Consider the following 24,632-nt stretch of genomic DNA (forward strand, 5'->3'; position numbering starts at 1 on the left):
CGTGAGGGTAAATTCATCATTTCATATGTAAGGGATTATTTTTGTATAAACCGTTTTTTGGCCTCACTGCTTGGGCTCTTCTTCCCTAACGTCTCTTTTTTGTATCCTTCTTCTTCTTGAGCTCTGCCATAACAACAATGGTTTATAGAACCATTGATTTGAAAATATGGTTTTACTTTTTCCCTCCTCAATGGAGGTAATGTGATCCATTGTGAGCTGGCAGGTGTTTAGGGTTTGATTTGTAGTGGCTATATCAGTAGCGACTTCAAGATCATACAATGTTTCCTCTTTAGATCTTGTCTCTAGATTTTTGAGCTAAAACTGTTCTACTATCACTTAAATTCATCACGTAAACATCTTCATTCATTAACATAACCAGAAGACATGAATCCATTAGAGCTAGTTTAGGATTTTCAGCAAGCATTTGGTATGCAATATGAAAATATGTGTCTTATGTGTTCTTTAATCCCTAAGATAGAGCTTTCAGAACATCTGAATGGTTAATTGAATTTGACCCATTGGAATTCAGTTGCTCTTTTAATCTTCGATCCAATTCTAATCTCTCCCTGTCGAATTCACACTTCCATCTCCGGTGGTTATCTTTCAATTTCTTTGAAGCCTCTCGACTCCTAACTCTTGAACTCTTGTTTCTTCTTTTCTCAAAATCCTCAGTTGCAATGGGGTAACTCTCTTGCTGATCGACATATCTTTGATGGTTATTTTGTTGAGGTTGATTTTCGACCTGGGATTTGGTATCATCTAATGGTTGTTGCCCTGAAGGAGTTACATTCGTGGAATCAAGTTCATCGTCCCACAAAAAACCTTTCAATTCCTTATGAACAGCTGGGTACAAATTTGATAATAGATAATTAGGTGTATCAGGACCATTAAATCCATCATAAATCCCAACAAAAACCCACCCTTATTCCTCCGAAACGACGATGTGCACTCAATCTTCCCCAGATTTCCCTTGCGCCCATTGAAGATTCTGGCTCTAATTTATGAGCCCGTAATCGTCAAGAAAACTACCTTCACTGCTCAAATTAACATTACTAATAGTCAATTCATTGTTTTTCTTCGAAGCCCCAACAATCCAATCTTGAACCTTTAGAGAACCCACTTTTTTATTAATCGGGGCAACAATCGAGTTTTGCCCACATGTTACAAACATCTTTTTGGATGACACGAATCAGTGATCTTTTTCTTGATCTACGTTTATAGGCAAAGCTTCCTTGAGAATAACTTCATTAGAACTGCTCGTGACTACCCTTTTCGAGAGGACTCGAAAAAAAGTACCCGATAAGAAGCCATGCTCAATCGACCCTAAAATGAAGCCTATTTTTGGTTTATAGGACCATTGTTGTTGTAGCAGAGCTCAAGAAGAAGAAGGGTAGAAAAAAGAGACGTTGGGGAACGTTGGGGAAGAAGAGCGCATGCATTGGGGCCAAAAAACGGTTTATGCAAAAATGGTCCCTTACATATGAAATGACGAATTTACCCTGACGTGTGAGGCATATGAGGGGTCTTAACAGATCCTATTTAACGGGAGTTAAGTCCAGGGACCAAAAGCACATACAAACCACTCCAAAAGGACCATGGATCCAAAAAACTCAAGGTTTGGACTAAAACCCCAAAAATTTGCATACTACAGGGACCTTTTTTGCAATTTTGTCCTAATTTTATGTTAAGTACAGTTTCTTCGAAAACTAGGTTGGACCGGGTTTGAATCGATTTATTATACTTGGATAATCGGATTTCACTTAGTTCATTAAGAAAGCATCCATTTCCAAAGAAAATTGACTAGCTCGATTGATGAGGTCATTTGGAATGTATACATCTTGAAAGCTAATGCACATCAATGTTAGATACAGACCGACGGTTTTAACGGGAATCGATCATTAGACCGATTCAACTCAAAAATTAGTTTTTAAAACATTGGTTAGATTATAATTCCTTTTCAAATAAATTGTTTTGGTGTGTTATTTAATTATACCTACATCTAGGTTATTATTGTTTTGGTGTGTTATTTGGTTATTAATGATTTTACAGTAAATACGAAACCAAACACTTGCATTCAGTTAATGGAAATAAAAAACTATACTTTAGTTTTTAGTAATGATTAGTTTTAATTTTTGTTTATATCAGTTAAACTTATTATAGGAAATTTGCATAAAGAATATAAGTTTTGAAGTTAAGTTTATTAACATAAAATCCATCCTGGATTATTATTATTATTATTATTATTATTATTAAACCCAAAATACCGGTAAATGTTTGCAAAATAACCAATTTATTAGGTTGGTTAATGTCTATTTTCAGACTAAATTGTAACTAAACAATCAATGATGATTTTTTCGTTAGTATTGTTAAAGTTTAAAGACTCTGTTAAATTATATATATATATATATATATATATATATATATATATATATATATATATATATATATATATATGGTTAAGTTCAAGTGAGAACACTATTTTATGTTACTATTCTACTATGAATTTTGTATATACAACGATATGATATTATTCGTCAACAAATATACGAACAATCACATATTAATATTCACATTAAAATTTTGTATGTACAACTTTATGACATTATTCATCACCGAATATATGAACAATCACATATTTAACATTCACATTAGAATTTACTAAATTACTATAAAATATATATATATATATATATATATATATATATATATATATATATATTATAGTAGAATAGCAATATAAAATTAAATATATTCATATTATAATTACTACAATACTATACATTTAAAATTCATAGTAGAATAGTAACATAAAGTAGTGTTATCAGGTTCTCACATTAAATAGTGTTTTCATTTGAAGTTAACCCTATATATATATATATATATATATATATATATATACATACTAAATTAATTTAAAAAGGTATCATATTTTCTTATTAAAAAACTCAAAATAAAGATACTATATATAATTTAAGAGAACTGTATATGATATAGATGATATATTTATGATTGCTATTATCACATATAATTTAAAAGAACTTGGTGATTTGTCATATGAAGAGTGTTTGTAGGTCACATATTACATTCATTGTTGAATATTCAAGCATTGAGTGTAAAAAAGAACTGATTTATATGAAAATAATAATAATGGAGGAAGTTTCAACTTTCTAGAACTTTAATTAGGAGCAATAGTCTTTGGTAAATCTTTATTTTGTGAAGTGTTGTTCGATTGTGAAACTTTTCGGTAAGTTATAGTTTATGGTAAATGTTTTATACACAAGACCTAAAAATTCAACAATAAAGTAGAATATGGCCTAGAATGCGTTTCTTACGACAAATAAACAAAGTCTTGTTAAGTTTTATAGGATATAGATTGTACCTTTATAATTGTAGTTATGATATTAATTAATGATAATCACAAAAAAACCTAAAAATGAGATATAGATTATCATTATTGTATATTTTTAATAAATAAATATGATTTTTTTTAAAAAAAAATTTTATTATTTTTTTAATGAAAAGGATGTAGTTAATATATTTATTGAGTTTTTTAATAAAAAATATCTATTTTCAAATTAATTTAGTTTATATAAAAAGAAAATCTTCAAAAAAAAAAAAAATCTTTAAACTTTAACCATATTAATGAAAATACCATCATTGATTATTTATTATAATTTGGCCCTGACATTAACCGGATACAAAAGTTATTTTGCAAATATACCGATATTTTAGGTTTAATTGTAAAAAATAATCATGGATAGCTCTTGCATTAATGAAGCCAAACATTAGAGATTTTTCTACAAATTTTCTATTTATTGTTGTTTAATTTTTCGATTTCTATACTCTCTCTATCAAGATACATTTTTGTAGGGATTTTTTTTAGTTACGTTTATATTTTTATAAGGATTTTTTTAGTTATGCTTATATTTCATTTTTATAATAGTTTTCAATTTGATATTATTAAAATATCCATTATAATAAATGAAAATAATTTTATCATATTTCAATCTCCAATTAGTTTTGATACTTGTCATTTTATGATATTTTTTAAATAAATAATATCCACATGCTATTTTAGGATTTTTTTTTCAACTTTTAAAATTAAAAAATCTCATAATACTTATATACTAAATATAAATATAAATTCTTAACATAAATATTTTCATTAAAAATTATAATTTTTTTATTACATAATAATTAATAATAAAATTTAATATTTATTTTTCTATAAAAAAAATTATTCATCAAAAAAGAGTTATTTATGACCGCTTGTTTACGTGGACATGTTTTATTACCGAGTCATATTTAGTAAAAACTTATGATCAAAAAAACTTTACCAACGCCATACCTCCAGGCTCCTACCATCGATTCGCATCGTATTATAAATACCTTGGCCTGACTTGGACGTTTTTCTTTTCTTTCCACGCTTCTCCGGCGAAGCGGGGTTTCCTCTCTGACATGTACACCTCCATAACCACCGAGAGGAAGATCATTTAGAGAAATAAAAGAGGTTCTCCCGTTTGTCTAACGTTTGTCTCCGTTTTCTGACCTAATCATCCATCTCTGCTTTAGGCATTTGAATCGTCACGCCTTCTGGTAACATTTTGCTCCGTCTCTTTTTTATTTTTTTATTTAGGGTTTTTGTTGGCGTTTCAGATCTATCGTCAAGGTTTTGGTACGATGATAAAACCCTAAGCTAAATGTGGCTGTTTGTATCGCGAAATGGCGTTTTTTGTCAGGGTTTATCTCATTTGCTCGGATTTTGTTTTTTTGAAATTGTGCAAGATATTTATGAAGTAAATATGAAATGATTTTTGAAAGAAATGTAATATAGTTGATTTTGTTGCATCTCGAACCTATGGGCATATAAACGAACGCCTCCGGATTGTATTGCATACGTTTAAGGTTATCTTGGTTGTGTATGCTGATAATATTTTCTCAATGATCCGGACGCTTTAGCTGTGAATACTTTTGAGGAGTATATGATTGCATTTTTAACCACAAAACACGGAAGCCATTTTGTTAGCTCTAGGCTTACGGTATAGACCATTAGCTTGGAATTGGGGCTTTTTATGGTTTCCTAAGAGGCATATCATAGCATGTGTTGCTGACTTGATCAAAACTAATTAGGCTTTCATTTTTAATGCCATGTATCATAAGTGGCAGAGTTTTTAGGGTTTTATATCGTAAGTATGAACCACAGTTTCTATGTAGTTATACAGTTGTTTCATAAGCCTTGATAGAATGTCAAATCAACAACAGCAAGGCTGTGGGGTTTGTTCTCATTCATTCAAATATATGAGTTATATTGTTATTTAAATCAATATTCAGCTCTTACTTGTAAAGTTTTGCAAATAGTAAGTTGTATGTTGTTTTACCAGATATTTGAAACTGCTTTGCTGAAATGGCTGCTGCTGCAACTAAAACATCTGCTGGTCCACGCTATGCACCAGAGGATCCTACTCTCCCCAAACCATGGAGAGGGCTAGTTGATGGCAACACTGGGAATCTTTACTTTTGGAATCCAGTGACTAATGTCACCCAATATCAGAGGCCCTCAGTGCCCAAGGAAGATCCACCTCCACCAGAAGTTGAGGTGCAACCATCTTCCCAAGATGACAATGGTGTTGCTGCTGCTTCTGATGATGTTACACATGAAAGAAGTGTGAATGGTGGATCAAACTTTTCTTCCGAAACAATTTGTCATTCTCATGAGGTTTGTGTTCAACCTATTTTTACTGTTCCATACTTCCATATTATTGTTCATGACTCTTGTTCTAATCTTATGTTGTTAGACTACACAAGATACATATGATGCCCCAAAAGAGACAGTTGCTTCTGGGCAGGGAGGGACTCCTTATCAAGCTCATGTCAGATCAGCTGGAAGTGGTTTATCACCAGATGCTTATCGCCAAAAGCATGAGATAACTGTATCTGTAAGCACCAAATACATGATATCATTAGTAAGTTAAATTGTACGTTGTCTGTTATGATGATGCAAATGCAAAATTGTTCAGGGAGACAATGTGCCTCCACCCTTTACATCATTTGAAGATACTGGTTTCCCTTCTGAGTTGCTTAGAGAGTTACTCCAAACGGGATTCTCTGCTCCAACTCCCATACAAGCACAATCATGGCCAATTGCTATGCAAAATCGTGACATAGTAGCAGTTGCCAAAACAGGTTCTGGAAAGACTTTGGGTTACTTACTTCCTGGATTCATTCACCTTAAAAAAACCCGCAAGAATCCTCAGTTGAGTCCAACTGTTTTGGTTTTATCACCCACAAGAGAATTGGCCACACAGATTCAAGATGAAGCTGTCAAATTTGGAAAATCATCTAGAATATCTTGCACGGTATAATCCTACTACTGTTAAATCTTTAGTAAGACTGTAAGAGTAATGGTAGTTAAGTTGAATTTAATTTGTGTTGTAATGAATGAAGTGTTTATATGGAGGAGCACCAAAGGGTCCCCAGCTAAGAGATCTGGCAAATGGGACAGACATTGTGGTTGCGACACCTGGGCGTTTGAATGATATTCTTGAAATGAGAAAAGTGAGCCTGAGTGAGGTGACTTATTTGGTGTTGGATGAAGCGGATAGAATGTTGGACATGGGATTCGAACCTCAAATTAGGAAAATAGTAAACGCGGTCCCCACGCGTCGTCAGACTCTTATGTACACTGCCACCTGGCCGAAAGAGGTGCGGAAAATTGCAGCTGATTTTATGGTTAATCCGGTTCAAGTCAACATCGGGAACATCAATGAACTTGTTGCCAACAAGTCCATTACACAGGTAGCAATCTTTGTGTTTCTTTTGTAAATTATAATAATGTTTGATGATGTGATAATTTGTTTTGCAGCATGTGGAGGTTGTGGCTTACAATGAGAAACACAGACGATTGGAGCAAATACTGAGATCTCAAGAACCCGGATCTAAGATTATTATTTTTTGTTCAACAAAGAAGATGTGTGATCAGCTGGCACGTAATTTGACCCGCCCGTTTGGTGCTGCTTCAATTCATGGAGATAAAAATCAGGGGGAGAGAGATCATGTGCTCAGTCAGTTTCGCTCAGGCAAGTGTCCTGTGCTTGTAGCAACCGATGTTGCTGCTCGTGGACTCGACATCAAAGATATTAGGTACTTTTTTTTTTTTTTTTTGTGTGTTTTTAATCAATTAATTTATTGTTGTATTAAAACAATTAAATGTTATGCAGGGTGGTGGTAAATTATGATTTCCCTACGGGGGTTGAGGATTATGTACACCGGATTGGAAGAACAGGGAGGGCAGGGGCTACAGGAGAGGCTTATACCTTTTTTGGTGATCAAGATGCAAAACATGCATCTGAGCTTGTTAAGCTTTTGGAAGGAGCAAATCAACGTGTCCCTAATCAAATTCGTGAAATGGCTTCACGAGGTGGTGGAATGGGAATGGGTGGTGGCAGATCTAGGCGCTGGAGCTCTGACACTGGTGGTGGTGGTGGCCGTGGAGGTGGATATGATTCAAGCTATGGTGGTGGAAGAGGTAGCTTTTCCTCTGAAAAAAGCGGAAACCATGACAGGTATGTAAAAGTCAACTTTTACGGATGGTGGCTGTTAGTAATAGTAGTAACACAAACCCTATATGTCCATTGCAGTGACAGAGATGCAGGTGGTGGCTATCAGGGTAGGAGCTTTCATGAAACCATGTTTGGTGGTGGTGGTGGCAGAAGCCCGCCCAACAAAGGTGGTTCTGGATGGGGGGTGTCCAATGACCGTAGCCGTAGCCGTAGCCGTAGCCCAGAGAGGTTTGGTGATGCGCCACCTGTACGAAGCTTTCACCAGGCAATGATGGAACGCGCCCGGCCTCCACCTGTATTTAAATTTGGGGAAGCTGACGGGAATAATGGCGGTGCAAATTAATTAAAGGCTTTTGTTTTGTGGTGGAGTTATCTATTTTGTGTTTTAGTTAATATAAAGTATGGTAGTAGTGGTTATGACTTATGAGTTATGACTTATGACATGCATAGATGTGTTTGTCTATTTTGGTTTTGGGAGATTCTAACATAGAGGGCCAGATAGATGGTGGCCTAATAGCCTTATAGGTTATGTTTTTGTTTTTGGATGGATGGATGGGTCATGTCATGTGTAAAGCGTGAGAAGCTGTTCTTGTGTATGCTATGGTCTTTGTAGCTGTTGGGTTATGGTATCTTCATTCCCTTCCCCTTGCGCTTATTATTGTGAATATTAAAGCAGGTTTTTTATTTGCTTAACCCATCAAGTCATTTTGCTCGTATAGACTCAAAAGTAAACCATGTATAACTGTTCAGATTAAGCCGTTACACACAAAAAAAAAATCCAAATATATATTGGTCATACTTTATTGAGTGCTCTGTTCCTTTTCTAACCAGGGCAGAGAGTGATACAAAAGAAAAAGGAAAATGAGTGTAGAATGTATATATATGCACAATTATTGTTTCCAAGGCAAGGGAATTGAAATGATATACTATGCGCAACCTATGAAGCTTCTATTACAAGTCAAGCAGCTTTTGGTTTTATCCTCTTAGCTCTTGAATACAGGAAAACTCCAGCAAGTGCCAAACCAGTTCCTAAAATTTGATGAAGGTGAGATAAGTAGTAGCAAATGCAAATTGTAATTGTAAGCGGTATCTGTAGTGTAGTGTAAAAATCCATATTTACCAAGGGAGTTGATGGGAGACACCGGTGTCTGAAAGAAGATAACAGAGGACACAATGACCACCACTCGCTTCACACAGTTTCCCACAGCATGTGTCACTGGATTTACCATTTGTAGTATCATATACGATACCTGTCACTCCTCTCCACATACATACTTTTACTTTAATCATCACATCACATCACATATATGCTACTATTCTTTGTGGGTAAATGTGGTAGAATTTAACCTTTTTTTTACCTGTTGATAACTATGAAAGCAGACACCAGCTAGAACAGACCTCACACATAGCTCTCTCACATTCACACCTCGACTCGCCTAACAAGTTACAAGAATCCTATCATGATTTATAGTCTAAAATATTATATGGTAATTCAGGTCTATAGTCTATACTCACAGCAGACTGCAGGTACTCCGGAGTAAACTTGAAGCCTTCTAATAAGAACATAAAAGGGATCAACAGGATAAAAGAGATGATGGTGATAACTGAGAACAGATTGATATTATCCAAAGCTTCCTGTCCAGATAATTTAATTGATTTAGGAGTGAATGCTAACTATATAATCAGTAATCGCGTTATTACCTCTTTCCTGACCATAAACTTTTTGCTAAGTACATTGCGTGATTGGTTGGTGACATTTGAAGCCATTGCACTTCCAAAACCGATCCTGTATAATGTGTATATATATATTTTATCAAATCAAAATGTACAGATGCATGGTCAACTCTGATTGTTTGACTCAATTAAAAAGTAGGTATGACTACGGGTTGGGTTTTGAACCAGTTAAATGAAGATTCGGTGAAGGATGCCAATGCAACACCACCCACAATAGGTACAAGAGATGAAACCACCCATAATGTTGGTCTCTGTCGACAAACATAATTAGTAGAAATTACCCAATATGATCACTTGATTAATGGCATTACAGTATATACTGACCTCTGAAAGTAGAAGGGCAGAAAAGAGAACAGTGAAAAAAGGCTCCATGGCTTTAATCGTGTGAGTGAAGGAAACCGCAACTCTTCCAAGACTAATATTAGTCAAAAGGTTTCCCATTGTGTGTGCCACTGCCAACATTACCACAGGTACAATCTGACATCACATCATCAACCATACATTTTATATAATCAGCTACATACCTCTCCACCTACTCATTGCTCAAACAAACATTTATTCATTCATTAACCAACAAATGAACTAGTGTAAAAAATATAATATAATTAAGCACCTGGGATTTATAAATCTTGGGTCTTGGATGAAGTTTAAGTGCCCACATAATCAAAATCATCACAGTCCCACACCCAAATTGAAACGTGGTCACTGTCATTGGGTATGGAAAAACCTTAAGAACCTGTATCATGTATCATGTACAAAACAAACCAAATTAATCTCGTCCATTTATTCTTATCAACACACAAAAACACAGTTTAATTAATTTCTGACCTGTTTGTTGAAGATGTTGAAGTAGATGTTCAAAAGATACCACACTCCAAACATGGCTGCCAGCTGTAAGTTCCGGCCAAACTCAGCTGGACTTGCAGACTCACCGGAGCTTTCAGCAGCCCTGACCACTGCCAAATCATTGTGGAGTCGTTTAGGAGACAAGAAGGAATAGTAGTTATTGTGGGTTTTGTAATTAGAGCCGAAAGTGAAGCCTGGTGTGTTTGAACTTATGCTTCTACATAGTAAATGGATTGGTGAAGAAGAAGAAGATGAAGAACTTGGTAAGATTTTGGGTGGGTTGATATGCTTTAGGGGTTTTGGGTTTAGATTGGAGCTAGAAAGAGCTAATGCATAGCTCTCCATTGATTGTTTGTGGAACTGAAAGAAAAAGATTTTGATCTGAGCTGGAGAGAGAGAGAGTGAGAGATTTTGATTTGCATGGGATATAAATCCAACAATTTACATGTCAGTAAGGTGGGGACATGAATCCCTGCATTACAAATTTATGGCCACCATTCAATTTATTAATAAAACATAAATTTTTATATTTTTACAAGAAAAACATGGAGTAATTATTGTAAAAGATTTCCTAATTAAAATTTGGTGAAGAGTTGTTAATATACCTACAAAAGTTGACATCATTTATATATATTTTTTGTTATTTACTCTTTTTTTTTTGTTAAAAATATAAGATGCATAAAATAGAAATGTTTATTAAATGGTACAACTAAAATGCACAAAAATTGTTGAGGGCATGAGTTAGAGTTGGAGGACACGTGGACGGTAAGTAGTGAAGAGGCTGACATGCCCCGTTCCAGAAGTTTTGAGCGAAATTAAGCCAAGCCTTATATGCCAGATGAGTTGTGTGTGGACACCCTTCCAAAAATTTTATTTCCACTCTTTTTCATTATCTTTAATATTAATATATCTTCATTACAAATTGTGTTTGAAAAAGAATTGCACCTAAAAGCTATTTGTAATTCTTTATAGGACGGTTTAGCAAGAGAAAATGGATGTTATTATTTATTGTATTTATTTTGGAACTAAAAAAAAAAAAAAAAAACTAGTAGTTTTATAGAGACAAGTGATAACTATCTGATTTGCATGAAAAGCTAATTAAATAAATGACCTACTCATTCTAATCTAACATCTTTTCCAAGTAGAAATATTTGCATACTTACTGTAAAATCCTATAAATAGAACGTTTTTTTTTTTTTTAAACGATGAATGTATTTTTAATATGAGTTTTTATATAAGTTATTAATTTCGTCTAATTCATAAAGATCCGTTTGTATTTCAATCAACAAACAATTAAACAAACTTCCAATCCAAAATATAATACCATGTGTGAAATTCAAAATTAAGATCCATTATAACCATATTTATTTTTATCCTTGACTAACTAGCAATATTTTTCAAAAAAATAAAATAATGCTTTATATTTTTTTATTATGAAATTGTATTCTCATTAAGTAGATAAAAAAAATCTCGATTTAAATCCGGCTCAATAAAATTGAACTGTTTTTACGACAGATTCATTTAAAACCACACCACCAATTTGATATAGGTTTTTTTTTAACGAAAGTGGTTTTTCCTTGATTTTTTAAATTAAACTGAACTGAACCGGTTTTTAAACTAACTCGATTTTTTTAACATAATTTTACTTAAAAAAAACCGAAAAAACTAAACCGATTAGGCTGGAGAGAATGATATCATTATTACCACACCCCACTTCATTTTGCCACACTCCAATATCATACATTAGGAATTGTATACTCTCTCACACACACAGAGAGAGAGAGATAGAGAGAGAGAGAGATTAACCCGGTATAAATTATGAAGAGGAAGTGATGTTCATTATGGTAAAACATGTCATATGAGCACCTCATCTTGCCAAACTCGACTCCCTGTGGTCTTATAACCTAAATCCGTGTTTAACCGGAGTTGATTTAAAACTAGAGGTGATAATTGATTACACGACACAAAAAAAATACACAACACGAAATAAAATTGGGAGGAAATTGAAATTCGAATTCGTGTTTGTGTCAAGTGTAAAAACACGACGTTGTGTCGCGTCGTGTTTATGTTCAAAATTTGAAACAAAATTGACATGGTTTAGCATTTGTCTGTCGTGTTTTTCGTGTTAGCTAAAAAAAAACACGATATCGTATCGTGTCGTGTTCGTGTTACTTAAAATATTATCGTGTCGTGTCGTATCAAACAACAAACACGACACCATAACCCGATTTGCCACTGCTGTTTAAAACCAACGATTGTGCACCTACGAAAATGAAGTATCGAACTTTTCGATAAAAAAATAAAACTTATTTTAATTAATTATTTTAACAAAAAAAACTCTATAATTATATGAAAACACATGATTTAAGAGTGGTCTTCAATAATCACAATCTGGTTTGCTAGAAGAGATCTGTGTTGGGAAATTGCAAATTGATCTCGATCTTCCGATCGACGTTCTGTTTACGATGGAGAGTATGACCGTTTTGACGGTTGACTCCATAAAGTAACACCTTTTTTTAAAGGAAGTAAGGAATCACAGTGAGATATGGATATGATTCATCGTTGTGTGGATTTTATTATGAAAGTCATGAATCCTGATTAAAGTATTATGCGATGACTCATACTCATCTATCTTCGTTATGACACACGTGCACAAAATATTGTCAGACTATTCATATGCATCCTTAATTTTATAACACAGGATTTCTTCGATCTAATAATAATAGTAGTCGGTTGGACGTGTCTGTTGTTCTCGAAGGAGAAGGAAACCCCGAATTTTTTTCGACTCCAAATTACGAATCCTTTTGGTGTTTTTGATTCATAGAGAACTAAGCAGAAGATGCAGTCCAAGTGTTTGTTTTAATTCCTCTCCAAGGTACGTACAACCGCTTTCAATTTCTCATTTCATCTTCTATCTCTATGGCTTTGCTTTAGATAATCGCATGCAGATGCAATGGAATTATTTTATTCGGCTACGTGTTTGTGTGTAAATGGATAAATGGCCATCTATCTATCTCATCCGATCTGGGTGTTTACTTGTTAATTTCTCAATCTTGCAGTTGAATGCTATATGCATTTAGCTTGTTACTCCTTTTGAATTTAGATTGTGGTATAATGTTATCTTGAAGGTTATAGTACGTAGGATCAGACGAATCAAATGTTGCAAAACAAATCGATCAGATCCTTTTCTAAATTAAATAGCCAGATTAAGTTGTTAAACACGATGTGATGTGTCATGTAGGATGGTGGTTGCATTTTCCGGTGACACTACTCGCCTGAGTTACTGGTTGACCTGGGATTTCTTGCTCTGTTTATCATCGGTGTTTACCTCCACAATCACAGCATCAATACTGATATGGAAATATGAAGGTTCAGACAACACAGAAAGAGCTTCTTCTCTTTATGATGGTGAATCATGGATGCCATGTCTGAAAGGACTAAGCCCTTTTTGGTTAATGGGTTTCAGAATGATTGCATTTTGCTTGATTTTAGCTGCTTCCATTGCTGATGTCGCTACTCATGGCACCAACTTATTTTACTATTATACCCAGTAAATAACTCATTATTATTATTATTATCTCCATTTCCATCTACTACTACCACAATCTTGCAATGAGAATGAGCTGTTGTTTTTTTTATAATTATTTCACTAACTTACAACTTGTGTTGGTGTGTAGGTGGACTTTGATTTTGACAACGATCTATTTTCTGGTATTTAAATTATCACTTAATCAATTCATGTTGGTTGAATATTATTCGAGTGTCATCGTTTTCTTTGACTTGGTTTTTTCATTTGTTGTTTCTGTTTAGTTTGGATCGGTGGTATCTGCTTCCGGATGTTTCCGGAAGGACAAGAAGAAGATTTATAATGCTCATAGAAAAGATATGATAGATACAGAGCAAGGAATTGGAATCTATATGCCTCTCAACCATGAAGTAAATCTTCAAGAGGAATGTTATTTCTCACAAACTGCTGCCATTTGGGGATACATTTTTCAAATTGTATTTCAGGTACTTTAACTTTAAAATAATAATATGCCGATATTAATTACCCCTTTGGAAACCAATTTTGATTTTTCCTTCACAGATTACTGCTGGGGCAGTGATGCTGACTGATGGTGTTTACTGGCTTGTAATCTTTCCATTTATTAGCATTTCAGATTATGAAATGAGTCTTGTAAGTCTTTATAATTGCTTAACACCATTGTTTTGATTTGAGAGTTTTTTATTTTATTTTTATGGGGTTTAAAGATTTTGTTGTTGTTGTTGTTGTTGTTTGTTAAAACCAGTTAACAGTTGTTGTTCATTCACTTAATCTTGTTTTGGTGCTAGGAGACACGGCCATGAATAGCTTGGTAAAGTTATTCATCATTAATTTGTTTTTTTTTTTTTTAAATTCATTTGAAGTTTAAAAATTGAAATGAGACTCTTGTTTCAGCGTTTCCCATGGTTCAGAATTTCATATTTTATCTTGTTCACTGTGTTATATGTGATCTTCGAGTGGATTGTCCATGCCTTTGTTGAAACATGGTAACTATATACAAAACATCATTAAGTTAAATAAATAAATCTTGATTAAGATTTATTTCAAAAGTACATAATGTTTTACGTGCTTATGATTTGTTCCAGGTGGCCATACCCTTTCCTTGATGTATCCGCCCCATATGCTCCTATGTGGTATGTACATATATATGAATTATATATATATATATATATATATATATATATATATATATATATATATATATATATATATATATATATATATATATATATATATATATATATATATATATATATATATATATATATATATATATATATATATATATAAAATCATATAGTAAATTCATTTCATTATTAATTAGTGGCTAACCAAACATGATGATGAAATGCAGGTACTGGATGGTTGCAGTGTTGCATCTTCCATGCTATGCTTTGTTTGCGTTGTTTGTGAAAACAAAGTACACAGTCTTGTCTGGATGGTTTCCTGAGTCATATCAATGTTTGAGATGATATCTGTTTTAGATAGCATTAATGCTCTTTTACAACAAATTAATTTCATATTCATTAGATTATTGCACTCTTTATTTATTCTTTTCAAATCTGACAAGGTCATTTTAACTTTTGTTACAAATGTAGTCAACTTGTTCAATATATATATATATATATATATATATATATATATATATATATATATATATATATATATATAATACAAGTTGCTTGTTATCTACTGATGGTTATAAATTGTGAGTGATTTTAGTTGTGTTCAACATTATATTGTAACCATCATATGATATATTATCGTTTAATAACAGTAATATGGTTTAATTATGATTGTTTTATGACCTTTGTGAGAGATAATATTTTTGATGAATGTATACTATAAACATTATTAATTTCATTAAAAATGAAGAAAAACTCGAATACTACTGATGTGATTTTTTATATGTAACACCCCTCACATGAGTCTATCTGAAATAGCCTTTAGGTTTTGGTAACTTCCTTTAAAATAATTTTAGAGTTTTAGTTGCAGAATAATGGTCTCAAAGTTTAAATCAAAATATCTTCCAAAGTACAAAAGCGGATAACGATCCTAATTAAAAAATTTCAAACATTTAGTGGTTTAATAAAAACTTTGCTTGCGAGAGTGTCACAACAGATATCAAAATAAGGTTTATGGAAACATTTGAACCAAAGATCTTCTAAATATTCAAAGCTCAAGAGTCTCCTAAGTTTCTGACAATATCTACTAACTTGCAAAATTATTATGAACAAATGAGTTAGACTATGGGGAACCTAGTGAGTACGATCTCAGGGTTAAGCATCATGGACAATGTATGAATGAACACTTTGGATCATACACCAATGCATAACTCGTACCTTCTCAAAACAGTTACCTTCTCAAAACAACAATTACCAATTTAGGGCAATAACATATATTTTAACAAAGTACATTGTAATTTATGAGAATTTCCATACAAACTTCACGGTTGAATAAATAATACCAAGTGACTTTGAGTAGTACCTTTCAATAATCAAAATCCAAAATAGAAGTAATTAAACAAATAAATACTCATGTGAGCTAAATCGGGATAGAAATCCAATTTACTAAATTTAATGGTTTATAAACATCCAAGAAGCATATGTACTGACTCAGTTTCAAAAGGCAAACATGACAAAAAGGGGTTTCATATACCTATAAGGCTTTCTTAAAACATTTATATTTCCAAAAAAGACAAGTAAGTCCCAAAATTACAGAAGGGGTAAAACAAAATCAATCCCAAATAAGATGCAATGCATGCAACTACTCCCAACTCTTTGTCAATCTTAAAGTCCAACCCACAACAAATATTGGATGTAAAGAACTCGTGACAAACAACAAACTTTTGTTCTAACATCCAACAACAAAATAATGATGGTCGGGTGTGAATAATGCACGACATAATCGAGTCGCCCTTACATCCACAAACAAGGCACTAGGACCATCCAACCTAAGCCACACGAGGGGTAGCGAGTCTCTACTCGTGTACATGAGGATTATCTAGAAATATACTAAAAAAACAAAAAATCAAATTACAACTATGCATTGGGTACCTGGGACCACAAAGTCACACCTATCCTAGTATGATTTGCATGTATGCAATAAGTAGGATGTCAAAATCTTTTTTCTCAAAATAAACATTTTAGCTTTATACCAACTAAATGCATTTCTGAAAAATATAATTTCATGAATACACAAATAATCCTCATACAGGCAACTAGCAATCAAATATATGTTAGATAGTTTCAAAATGCAAACCCAATAATAGGGGATGTGTATTCCCGAAGGTTCTAAAACGGGAAGTCAAGAATATGTGAATTCTTACTATCGAAGAATAAGATAGAGCCCTTTATTTAATTAAGGGTGTCCCCAAATTATAAAATCTAATATCAAGTAAAGGAAAACACTTTAGGGATTCATAGAATCGGAATCATATTTATATATGTACTTAACTTCAAATAATGAGAAACACATATAACATAATCATATAGTGGGTACAATGTTCCTAGGTAAAAGTGCTCACCTTAGTCCTAAGCTTGCAACACCAAACTGTTTCTTTATTTAAGTTACACCCTTGATCTTTATCTGTTGAATCACCTCAAATGAGTTATTCTCCCCCCCCCCCCCCCCCCCCCTCTAAGTTTGGGCACCTCTTAGACAACACCTATTTTCATTTCCAAGTATTTGTTACCAAAATAACTAAAATACCCTTTTAAGATCTTATTTAATTAGACTTTCCCCATAAGCTTATATACTTCCTATAGATGTATACATCTTATTATTTTCAAAACCCAAAATGGCCCATTAAGTCACTTATTAAGTTATTAATTCCAAAACTTAGTTTTTATGGTTTCAAAACCTTCCTTATGTTAAAACAAGAAATTAAGTGAAAACGATGCGCGATTTCGAGCATGGATGAAAACATTATGACCAAAATAAGTTTTTTTTGTTGGTAACATGAAATTAGAACACTAGACACAACCCATGTCAAATTGACACGACCCGTGTCGTGCGCAACAGGTCAAAAATGGCCCAAAATTTACTTTTATGCATTCTACTTTGGTTCCAATGCATCCAAACATTCTACAACTTACCTAAACGAGTCAAGGAGATTTAAATACATGCTAAAACACTTCAACTGCCATAAGAAAGGATCCCTAAAAGGTTTATATCCTTGGAATATAAGTGAAACCCCAAAACATACTACAAACTTCTCTTAGAAGCTTAATGAGGTTATGGAACTCAAATTGCTCCAAAAATCACTCTGTGTGAAGATGAATTTAAGCCAATTGGTTTAGTACAAATACAGAACTTATAAGATATGAAATGCATGGAGTTGTGGAAGGTTAAAACTTAATATATGATTAACATTAAGCTTAAAGCTTCTCATGAACTCCAAAGAAGATTTTTCTTCTTCAAAACTCACTAAACAAAGCATGAATTTCCATCAAGACCTTAAAGATGATGATTAAAAATCATGAGAACATTGTAACATTCCGTTTAAAAAAAAAATAATTAAGTAAAAATGAAATAAATAAAATAAAACAAGTAAACAAATAAGATAAATAGATAAATAAATAATAAACCTTAAAACCCCGAAATACATTTTACAATATTTTAGCCCTAAAGTCGTATTAAATTAGAAGGGTATACACATTAGGGGTGTTAAAAGTTATCTTTTTGGATATTGAGGGTTAAAATGGTAACATATGGACTTGTATTGAAAATAATCTTTGAAGTAAGGGCTATAGAGTAAATATTGGATTTAAATTGATAAGGGTTTGTGGAGTCAGGGGCTAATCTTGTACAAATGGTATGATGTTTAAAATGGAGATGGGGGTTTAAACCCATCACCACCCCTCCATTTCCCTCGTCTCTTTGATGCTAAAACCCTAACCCTAATTCTCTTCCTAGCCGCCACCCTTATACCTCCCATCCTCCAACCGCCACCTCTTAGTCGCATAAATACCATCAGGTGACCATCACCGTCGACCTCCTTTCCCCCATGACGGAAGAGCCCGAGACTGACGAGGAGTGAAGGGCAGCCTCAAGGCGCTGTTGCTTCATCATCCACCATTAACAGCCGACGTTGCCAACCCCTTGTCGTCGCTGATGAAGAAGAACCGCAAGTTGACGCCATTATGTTACGAAGGCCGCTGATGGAAGCTGTGACAGCAAGCGATCGGAAGAAGCAAGTTGTCGTTGTTGCTGATCTTGATGACGAATCGTGTTGCCTCTCCTTCCCTGTCTTTGCTCTGTTGCGCCCGGTCCGACTAGAGCCACTGACATCCGCTGTCGTCGCCATGCGACTCTTGTATGTTCGGCTTCTTTGGTCTTTGTTTTGCCACCGTGATGGTGGCTATAGTCGTGTTTTCATTATGAGTGTGTATTGTTGTTGCTAGTTTGTGCATGGCGGGTGTGCTTTCTTGGCCGGATAACCGAAAAGAACCATCATGGCCGCCAACTATGGCGGTTGCCGCCATTTCCGTTTTTCTGCCACCATCAACCATCATATGTGGGTGGTTGTGTTGTTTTTTCATTTATTGGTGTGTGTTTGCTTAACCTGGAACCAAAAGAGAACCCACCACCACCACTGTGAGGTGGTGGCTGCCACTTATTGCCGTCGCCGGCCATTGTTTTTAGTGGTTATATTGGGCTTATTCCTTGTTCTTTTGGTGCTAGTGTGTGTGTGTGTGTGTTGTAAGAAATTGTATGCACATTGGATAGTCGGAATATTACTCAAACCGTCGCCGTGTGCGGGTGGCTGTCGCCTCCTACCGCCATGGACCTCCACCAACCACCACTGCTTGAGGTGGCAGTGGGTGATGCCCAATTTATTAATTATATATTTATTTATTTAATTAGATAATCAATTAACTTTAGGGGTTTTGGGTCGAAGCTTTTGTTCGAAGGAGAACTCAACGAGTTAGTTGTAGAAGGTCCCGATTTTGTTCGAAGGAGAACTCGGCGAGTCCTTGAAGGACTCGGCGAGTAGGGTCGAAGCTTTTAGCACTTTGAGGATTATGGAACTCGACGAGTTAGGGGACCAACTCAGCGAGTTGGGTCAAACAGATGTTGACCTTGACCAAAAATTTGACTTAGACCAAGGTGTTGACCTTGACTTTGACTTTGACTAGAGTTGACCCTTGAAAGGGTTAAGTTTATGAAATGGTAATTAAGGAAGGTTGTTGTGTGTAGGAGTTGAGAGGATTTGATCCCTGTATCGAGGATAGTTTAGACACTTCACGACATTGAGGTGAGTTACCTTCTAGTAGAAGTAGAAGTGGGTCGAAGGCACCAAGGCGGACCCACTAGTAAGAGTTATAGTAGAGATAATTGTCTTTGTGATAATTTTCTGGTAGATGTTTATCTATTATGATTACTTGCTAGTATGCTATGATGTTATGTGATAGAAGGGGTATGATAGACCCCAATATCGGTCGATAGGGCCGCAGGGGTATGCCAGCACCTAGATAAGTTAGACAATATATGACTTGTATGTTTTTGCACTAGGATGCTATGTAGTAGAGTAGGGGTGAAATAGTCCCTACTACCAGTCGAAAGGGCCGAAGGGGTAGACCAGCACCCTGATATGCTAGGCATGGTTACCGGTCGACTAGACTGAAGGGGAGGCCAGCACCTGGATATGCTAGGCAAAGTACCAGTCGACAGGACTGAAGGGTTAGTTAGTACCCAATTATTTTATGCAGTATATGTTATGTATGGTATGTGGTATGATGGGGGAACTCACTAAGCTTTGTGCTTACAGTTTTCCGTTTTGTTTTTAGGTACCCTTTCATCGAAGGGGAAGGAGCCGACATGGTAGTAGCGCATCACACACACACATCGGATTTCCGCACTATGTCATTCTTGGGATTGTACTATGATATTATTACTATTTTCATGATATGGTTTCAGACATGTGATTGTGGTTTTGATGAAATAATATGACTTGATGATGTTTTCTTATAACGGTTTCCTAAACTGTTATATCGAAATGAAATTTTTGGTCTTGAAAACTGGGATGTTACAATTTTATTAGCTTAAAATTTTATTTTACTAAAAGTCCAAAACATTTAGTCCTAAAAATAGGATGTTACACCATATAACGTAAATAATCATGTGTATACTTTTTTGCTGACATGTATAAATCAATAATTATTTTGTCGACTTGGGGCATATTCGACCCACAACTTTTAGGAGTTTCTAGGTTTTAAGAAAAAGCTCGAAAAAAAAAACTTTGTTTAGCAGCAGAAACTTTTAGCTTTTAGGTTAAGCAAAAAGTTCCAAATCTGAAAGCTATTTCAACTAGCATTTAACAGAAAACTCTTTTAGATTTTAAAATTTTGACTTAAATATCCTTCAAATAGATAAACTATATCCATACTTTTGGTAATTATCTTATACGATTAAATATAAATATATTGTTTACAAGTATGTTGTCTTTATTTGAAACAACTATATCAATAAATTTTATAATCTATATATTTTTTTTGAACGACAAATCTAACCTATTTCTATATTACTTCTAATTCCACCTATGTCTCAAACGTGATTTGATTTGACCCTCGACCTTAAGGAGGAGAGAATCAGCTGATAACCTACTTCTATTTTACTCATAATTTCACCTATGTTCCAGACGTGATTTGATCTTGAAAAGCTAGTCTAAAGAAACTTTCTAAAAAGTTAGCTTATAAATTACTTTTTGATTTAACAAACATAACAACATAAAAAAACTCAAAAAATAAACTAGTAATCAACCTTAGTTTTTCAGATAACAACCAACTTTTCAACTACCAACCCTAGTATTTCCTAGTGGTAGCCGATCACTACATTCATCAACGTTGAGTGGGGAAAAATAGATAAAGGGGATGGACTTGGGGGGGAGGGGGGGGGGGGGGGGAGATGGTGATGAGCAGTGGCGGAGTTATATGAGTCGTTGATGGTACTACAACATCCCTAAAAGTATATATATATATATATATATATATATATATATATATATATATATATATATATATATATATATATATATATATATATTATGTTATTATACACCCAACAAAAGAAATTGTACAATGTTTTTTAATATCTAAGATAAGATGACTACATAAAATATATATTAACAATGTTTGCACCTCCGTATCAAAATTCATGGTTCCACCACTTGTGATGAGTGACGACGAAACATACATGCAATAACTTTTCCATTAAATAACAAATTAGATAAAAAAAATGGTAAAATAGTCTTTTTGTGTAAGCGCAGTGATCATAGACGCAACAAAAACATATTCTAAAGATCTCCGAGTTAAAAAAAATTAGAGACCAAACGTATAGATTAACCCGAACCACAAGGACCGTTCATGTAATTTACTCATTTATATTTGTCATGGAGCCAAGCAGCACCAGGAGATTTCGTTTTCCACGAGGCCTATAAGGCTATAGGCATTACCGATTCTTGCTTAATTGGCAAACAAGGAAACGACAAGTCTACCTTTCTATATATTGCTATTATTGAAACCACAGTAATCTTCGGACTTCTACTCTCTGCTCAAGCTTATTATTCCACAGAAATCGTCTATCGCACTCAATCGGGTAATTTTGAGGGTTTAATGGTTTACATTCATGCAATTCAATATTCGCTTACAGCTCTTCTTGAAGTGTTATTTTTTCTGCATTTGTTATTGAGTAGACCAGACCAGAGGTTACATTGTTTGGTGTTTCTTCAAGTAATCTACAATACAAATACAAACTGGATGGTTTCTTGAAGTATTGGGTTTTTCTGCTTTAGTCACACTCGTTCAATTAATTTATCGTTAGTCGATCAGTTTGACATGTGGCTTATCACTTTATTGGTTTCTGCATTCTTAATTCGCATAAGTATCATTTGATTTGTGTTTTCGTGATACCCGCTATAAAAAAAAATTAGCATAATTTAATTTCCGGGTTCAAGAACTTGTTTCGTTTACATCTCTGTGATTGAGTAATTGTATTCGTTCTTTTTGTTTATTAATATTGTCTAACAGAAAAGCAAGTAACATTGTTATGTTATATTAGAGATTTATTTTAGATTAGGCATGTACAAATCCATACTGTTATCTTCATGCTTCTTCTAATACTTTTCCTTCATCATTTTTTTTTTTTTTTAGTTTAGATCAGACATGTAGTGATGTAGAAAGTCATATCTAATTGCTGATAAATTCATGAAACATTTTCTGCTTTATACCATAGTTTTGTTTTTTGTTTTATTTGACCACCTGGGTCATAACTGTTATGATGGTATGAAACTGATTATCTTGTATAATAAATGGGCAGATAAAGTGATTTTTAATAGTAATGGGAAATGCGACTCAACCCTATGCTGCCTAATTTCACGTTTTTTCATACACATTTTATCAAGTCCATCTCTTTGGCTTTTGATTTTATTAGTTCGGATGAAAACCTTTATTTAATGGAATACTGGCCAATAGATCTTCACAAGCTTCGCAGACTAGATTTTCATCAACTCAATTGGGTGCATTGTGAAAAGACAATGGAAGAATATTCATTGTTTCATAGCTTCTTGAAGCATGGTGCTGTGATTAAACCAGAGTCATGGTCCACCTCATCATCACCATACTCGAGATTTTTTGATACTGATATATACACCTGGAAAAGGTAGGTGTATTTCTTCAACATTGTGGTACTTCCCTCAAGATTGTTTGAATGTAACTCTCCTAGATGAGTGATATGGACTTGCTACCACTATTTTATTTTGTTTGTTTTTATCTTTTCATATGTTTGAACGATTATCGATATCTGTTTTTTTTTTTTTCAATCTATCGTGTAAACAATTAGGTGGGTATCCCCTCTTTGCGTCATATGGAACAGGTATCGGTTATCTTCCTTTTATAGTTTTATGTAATGAAAAACATTTTGGTTTTAATTGAATGTTATTGAGAGAATGGTGGTGCTAACAGGGATGGTGATCATGGATGTGGTAATTTTGTAATTCCGGGTTATGGTTTTAGCTAATGACCCATGATTATTAATTATGTGTATCGGTGTATGTTGTTCTTTTTCGGAGAATTATTTAACTTATACTTTCTAATTGTTGACACATCATGATTCATAGTTAAAACATTAATAGCACAAAAAGATTGGATTTTCATGTGATAAAGAATTTTTGGCACCACCACAAAGAATAAGAGGATTAGCATGACATGTCGTCATTAATGAGTCAATTGACTTGTGGCTAATACTCCAGGGCGCCATGTTTTGGCTTTGTCGCTGCACAGGGTCAATTTTTTTCATTATATATTTTTGTTTAAAATAAAAAATTATCATAAAGATAATGACTTTTTTTTTTTTTTTTGTTAGTCATGTGCTTTTGAAAATATTTAATTATTCAGGACCAGCCTGATTTAAGATATTGTTCATAAGCTACATCTTGAATTAATATCTATAATAATTATAGAATTAATCCCTGATTACTATCTATACCATTTTGAGTTTAATACCCAACGTTACAATCAATAATTTTCCATGAAGGACGTATTGAATTCCATTGGATCACTAAAATACAATGATGGGCTACAAACATTGGATCACTAAAACTAACGGGCTAACAAGCCAAACCCAATAAACAATAATACACAATACAAATATACGCTAACGGTCCCGTAGTCTAAACAGGAGATCTTGAACGGCCGTTTAGACTAGATCTAAAATCAAGAAAAGAAATTAAATTGATTCCTACTTTTTATACCTACAAATGTTCCTACCAAATAAAATTATGACAAGTGTCATCTTTCCATATTTTTTAAACCAAATCATTAAAACTATATTAGGAATATATAAAATACAATTAAATTGAATGGTGATTTGTCATAATTTTAGTGGGTATGAATAATTGTAGGAATAAAAGGTAGAAGACAATTTAATTTCTCAATCAAGAAACAAAGTAG

General features: G+C 33.8%; 3 protein-coding genes and 1 pseudogene across 6 annotated transcripts; 2 read left to right on the forward strand and 2 right to left on the reverse strand.

The window, feature by feature from the left end:
• Positions 1-63: 63 nt before the first annotated feature.
• On the reverse strand, positions 64-4,493 carry LOC145030272 (putative protein phosphatase 2C 23; annotated as a pseudogene).
• Positions 4,359-8,214, forward strand: LOC145032247 (DEAD-box ATP-dependent RNA helicase 14-like). The gene is made up of 8 exons (XM_078980997.1): positions 4,359-4,596; positions 5,382-5,716; positions 5,796-5,936; positions 6,018-6,356; positions 6,445-6,795; positions 6,863-7,140; positions 7,218-7,562; positions 7,638-8,214. Exons 2-8 carry the CDS (start codon positions 5,405-5,407, stop codon positions 7,900-7,902), a joined length of 2,031 nt encoding a protein of 676 aa, XP_078837123.1. The 5' UTR covers positions 4,359-4,596; positions 5,382-5,404; the 3' UTR covers positions 7,903-8,214.
• Positions 8,215-8,333: 119 nt separating this feature from the next.
• Positions 8,334-10,554, reverse strand: LOC145032248 (phosphoenolpyruvate/phosphate translocator 2, chloroplastic-like). Of its 2 annotated transcripts, none has more exons than XR_013677090.1 (9): positions 10,122-10,554; positions 9,907-10,029; positions 9,618-9,770; positions 9,459-9,544; positions 9,261-9,345; positions 9,075-9,194; positions 8,918-8,995; positions 8,680-8,820; positions 8,334-8,588 (listed from the first exon to the last, which is right to left on the reverse strand). XR_013677090.1 is itself a non-coding variant. In XM_078980998.1 (9 exons), the coding sequence occupies exons 1-9, from the start codon at positions 10,482-10,484 to the stop codon at positions 8,518-8,520; spliced, it is 1,209 nt and encodes a 402-aa protein (XP_078837124.1). In that variant the 5' UTR covers positions 10,485-10,554; the 3' UTR covers positions 8,334-8,517. The 2 variants fall into 2 exon arrangements, 1 of the variants encoding a protein (XP_078837124.1); XM_078980998.1 differs by having other exon boundaries at positions 8,680-8,809.
• A 1,902-nt stretch (positions 10,555-12,456) lies between these two features.
• LOC145029239 (uncharacterized) lies at positions 12,457-15,251 on the forward strand. 3 transcript variants are annotated; one of them, XM_078977837.1, is made up of 10 exons: positions 12,457-12,742; positions 12,841-13,014; positions 13,381-13,689; positions 13,817-13,850; positions 13,950-14,150; positions 14,227-14,316; positions 14,429-14,494; positions 14,578-14,669; positions 14,769-14,816; positions 15,038-15,251. In XM_078977837.1, exons 3-10 carry the CDS (start codon positions 13,382-13,384, stop codon positions 15,153-15,155), a joined length of 957 nt encoding a protein of 318 aa, XP_078833963.1. In that variant the 5' UTR covers positions 12,457-12,742; positions 12,841-13,014; position 13,381; the 3' UTR covers positions 15,156-15,251. The 3 variants fall into 3 exon arrangements, with proteins under 3 accessions (XP_078833963.1, XP_078833964.1, XP_078833962.1); XM_078977838.1 differs by having other exon boundaries at positions 12,457-12,664; XM_078977836.1 differs by having other exon boundaries at positions 12,457-13,014.
• Positions 15,252-24,632: the final 9,381 nt, after the last annotated feature.

The sequence above is a fragment of the Lactuca saligna genome, chromosome 2 (genome assembly GCF_052625555.1).
Source record: "Lactuca saligna cultivar CGN05327 chromosome 2, ASM5262555v1, whole genome shotgun sequence".
Taxonomy (NCBI): Eukaryota; Viridiplantae; Streptophyta; class Magnoliopsida; order Asterales; family Asteraceae; genus Lactuca; species Lactuca saligna.

Excerpts from the sequence above, each read along its gene's own strand:
- LOC145032247 (XM_078980997.1), top strand. The coding sequence starts at position 5,405 with ATGGCTGCTGCTGCAACTAAAACATCTGCTGGTCCACGCTATGCACCA. Across the intron at positions 6,357-6,444 it reads CATCTAGAATATCTTGCACG|TGTTTATATGGAGGAGCACC; the intron begins GTATAATCCTAC and ends TAATGAATGAAG. Across the intron at positions 7,141-7,217 it reads CTCGACATCAAAGATATTAG|GGTGGTGGTAAATTATGATT; the intron begins GTACTTTTTTTT and ends AATGTTATGCAG.
- LOC145032248 (XM_078980998.1), bottom strand. The coding sequence starts at position 10,484 with ATGGAGAGCTATGCATTAGCTCTTTCTAGCTCCAATCTAAACCCAAAA. Across the intron at positions 10,030-10,121 it reads TCAACATCTTCAACAAACAG|GTTCTTAAGGTTTTTCCATA; the intron begins GTCAGAAATTAA and ends TACATGATACAG. Across the intron at positions 9,346-9,458 it reads ACCGAATCTTCATTTAACTG|GATCGGTTTTGGAAGTGCAA; the intron begins GTTCAAAACCCA and ends CACATTATACAG.
- LOC145029239 (XM_078977836.1), top strand. The coding sequence starts at position 13,382 with ATGGTGGTTGCATTTTCCGGTGACACTACTCGCCTGAGTTACTGGTTG. Across the intron at positions 13,690-13,816 it reads TTATTTTACTATTATACCCA|GTGGACTTTGATTTTGACAA; the intron begins GTAAATAACTCA and ends GTTGGTGTGTAG. Across the intron at positions 14,317-14,428 it reads CAGATTATGAAATGAGTCTT|TTAACAGTTGTTGTTCATTC; the intron begins GTAAGTCTTTAT and ends TGTTAAAACCAG.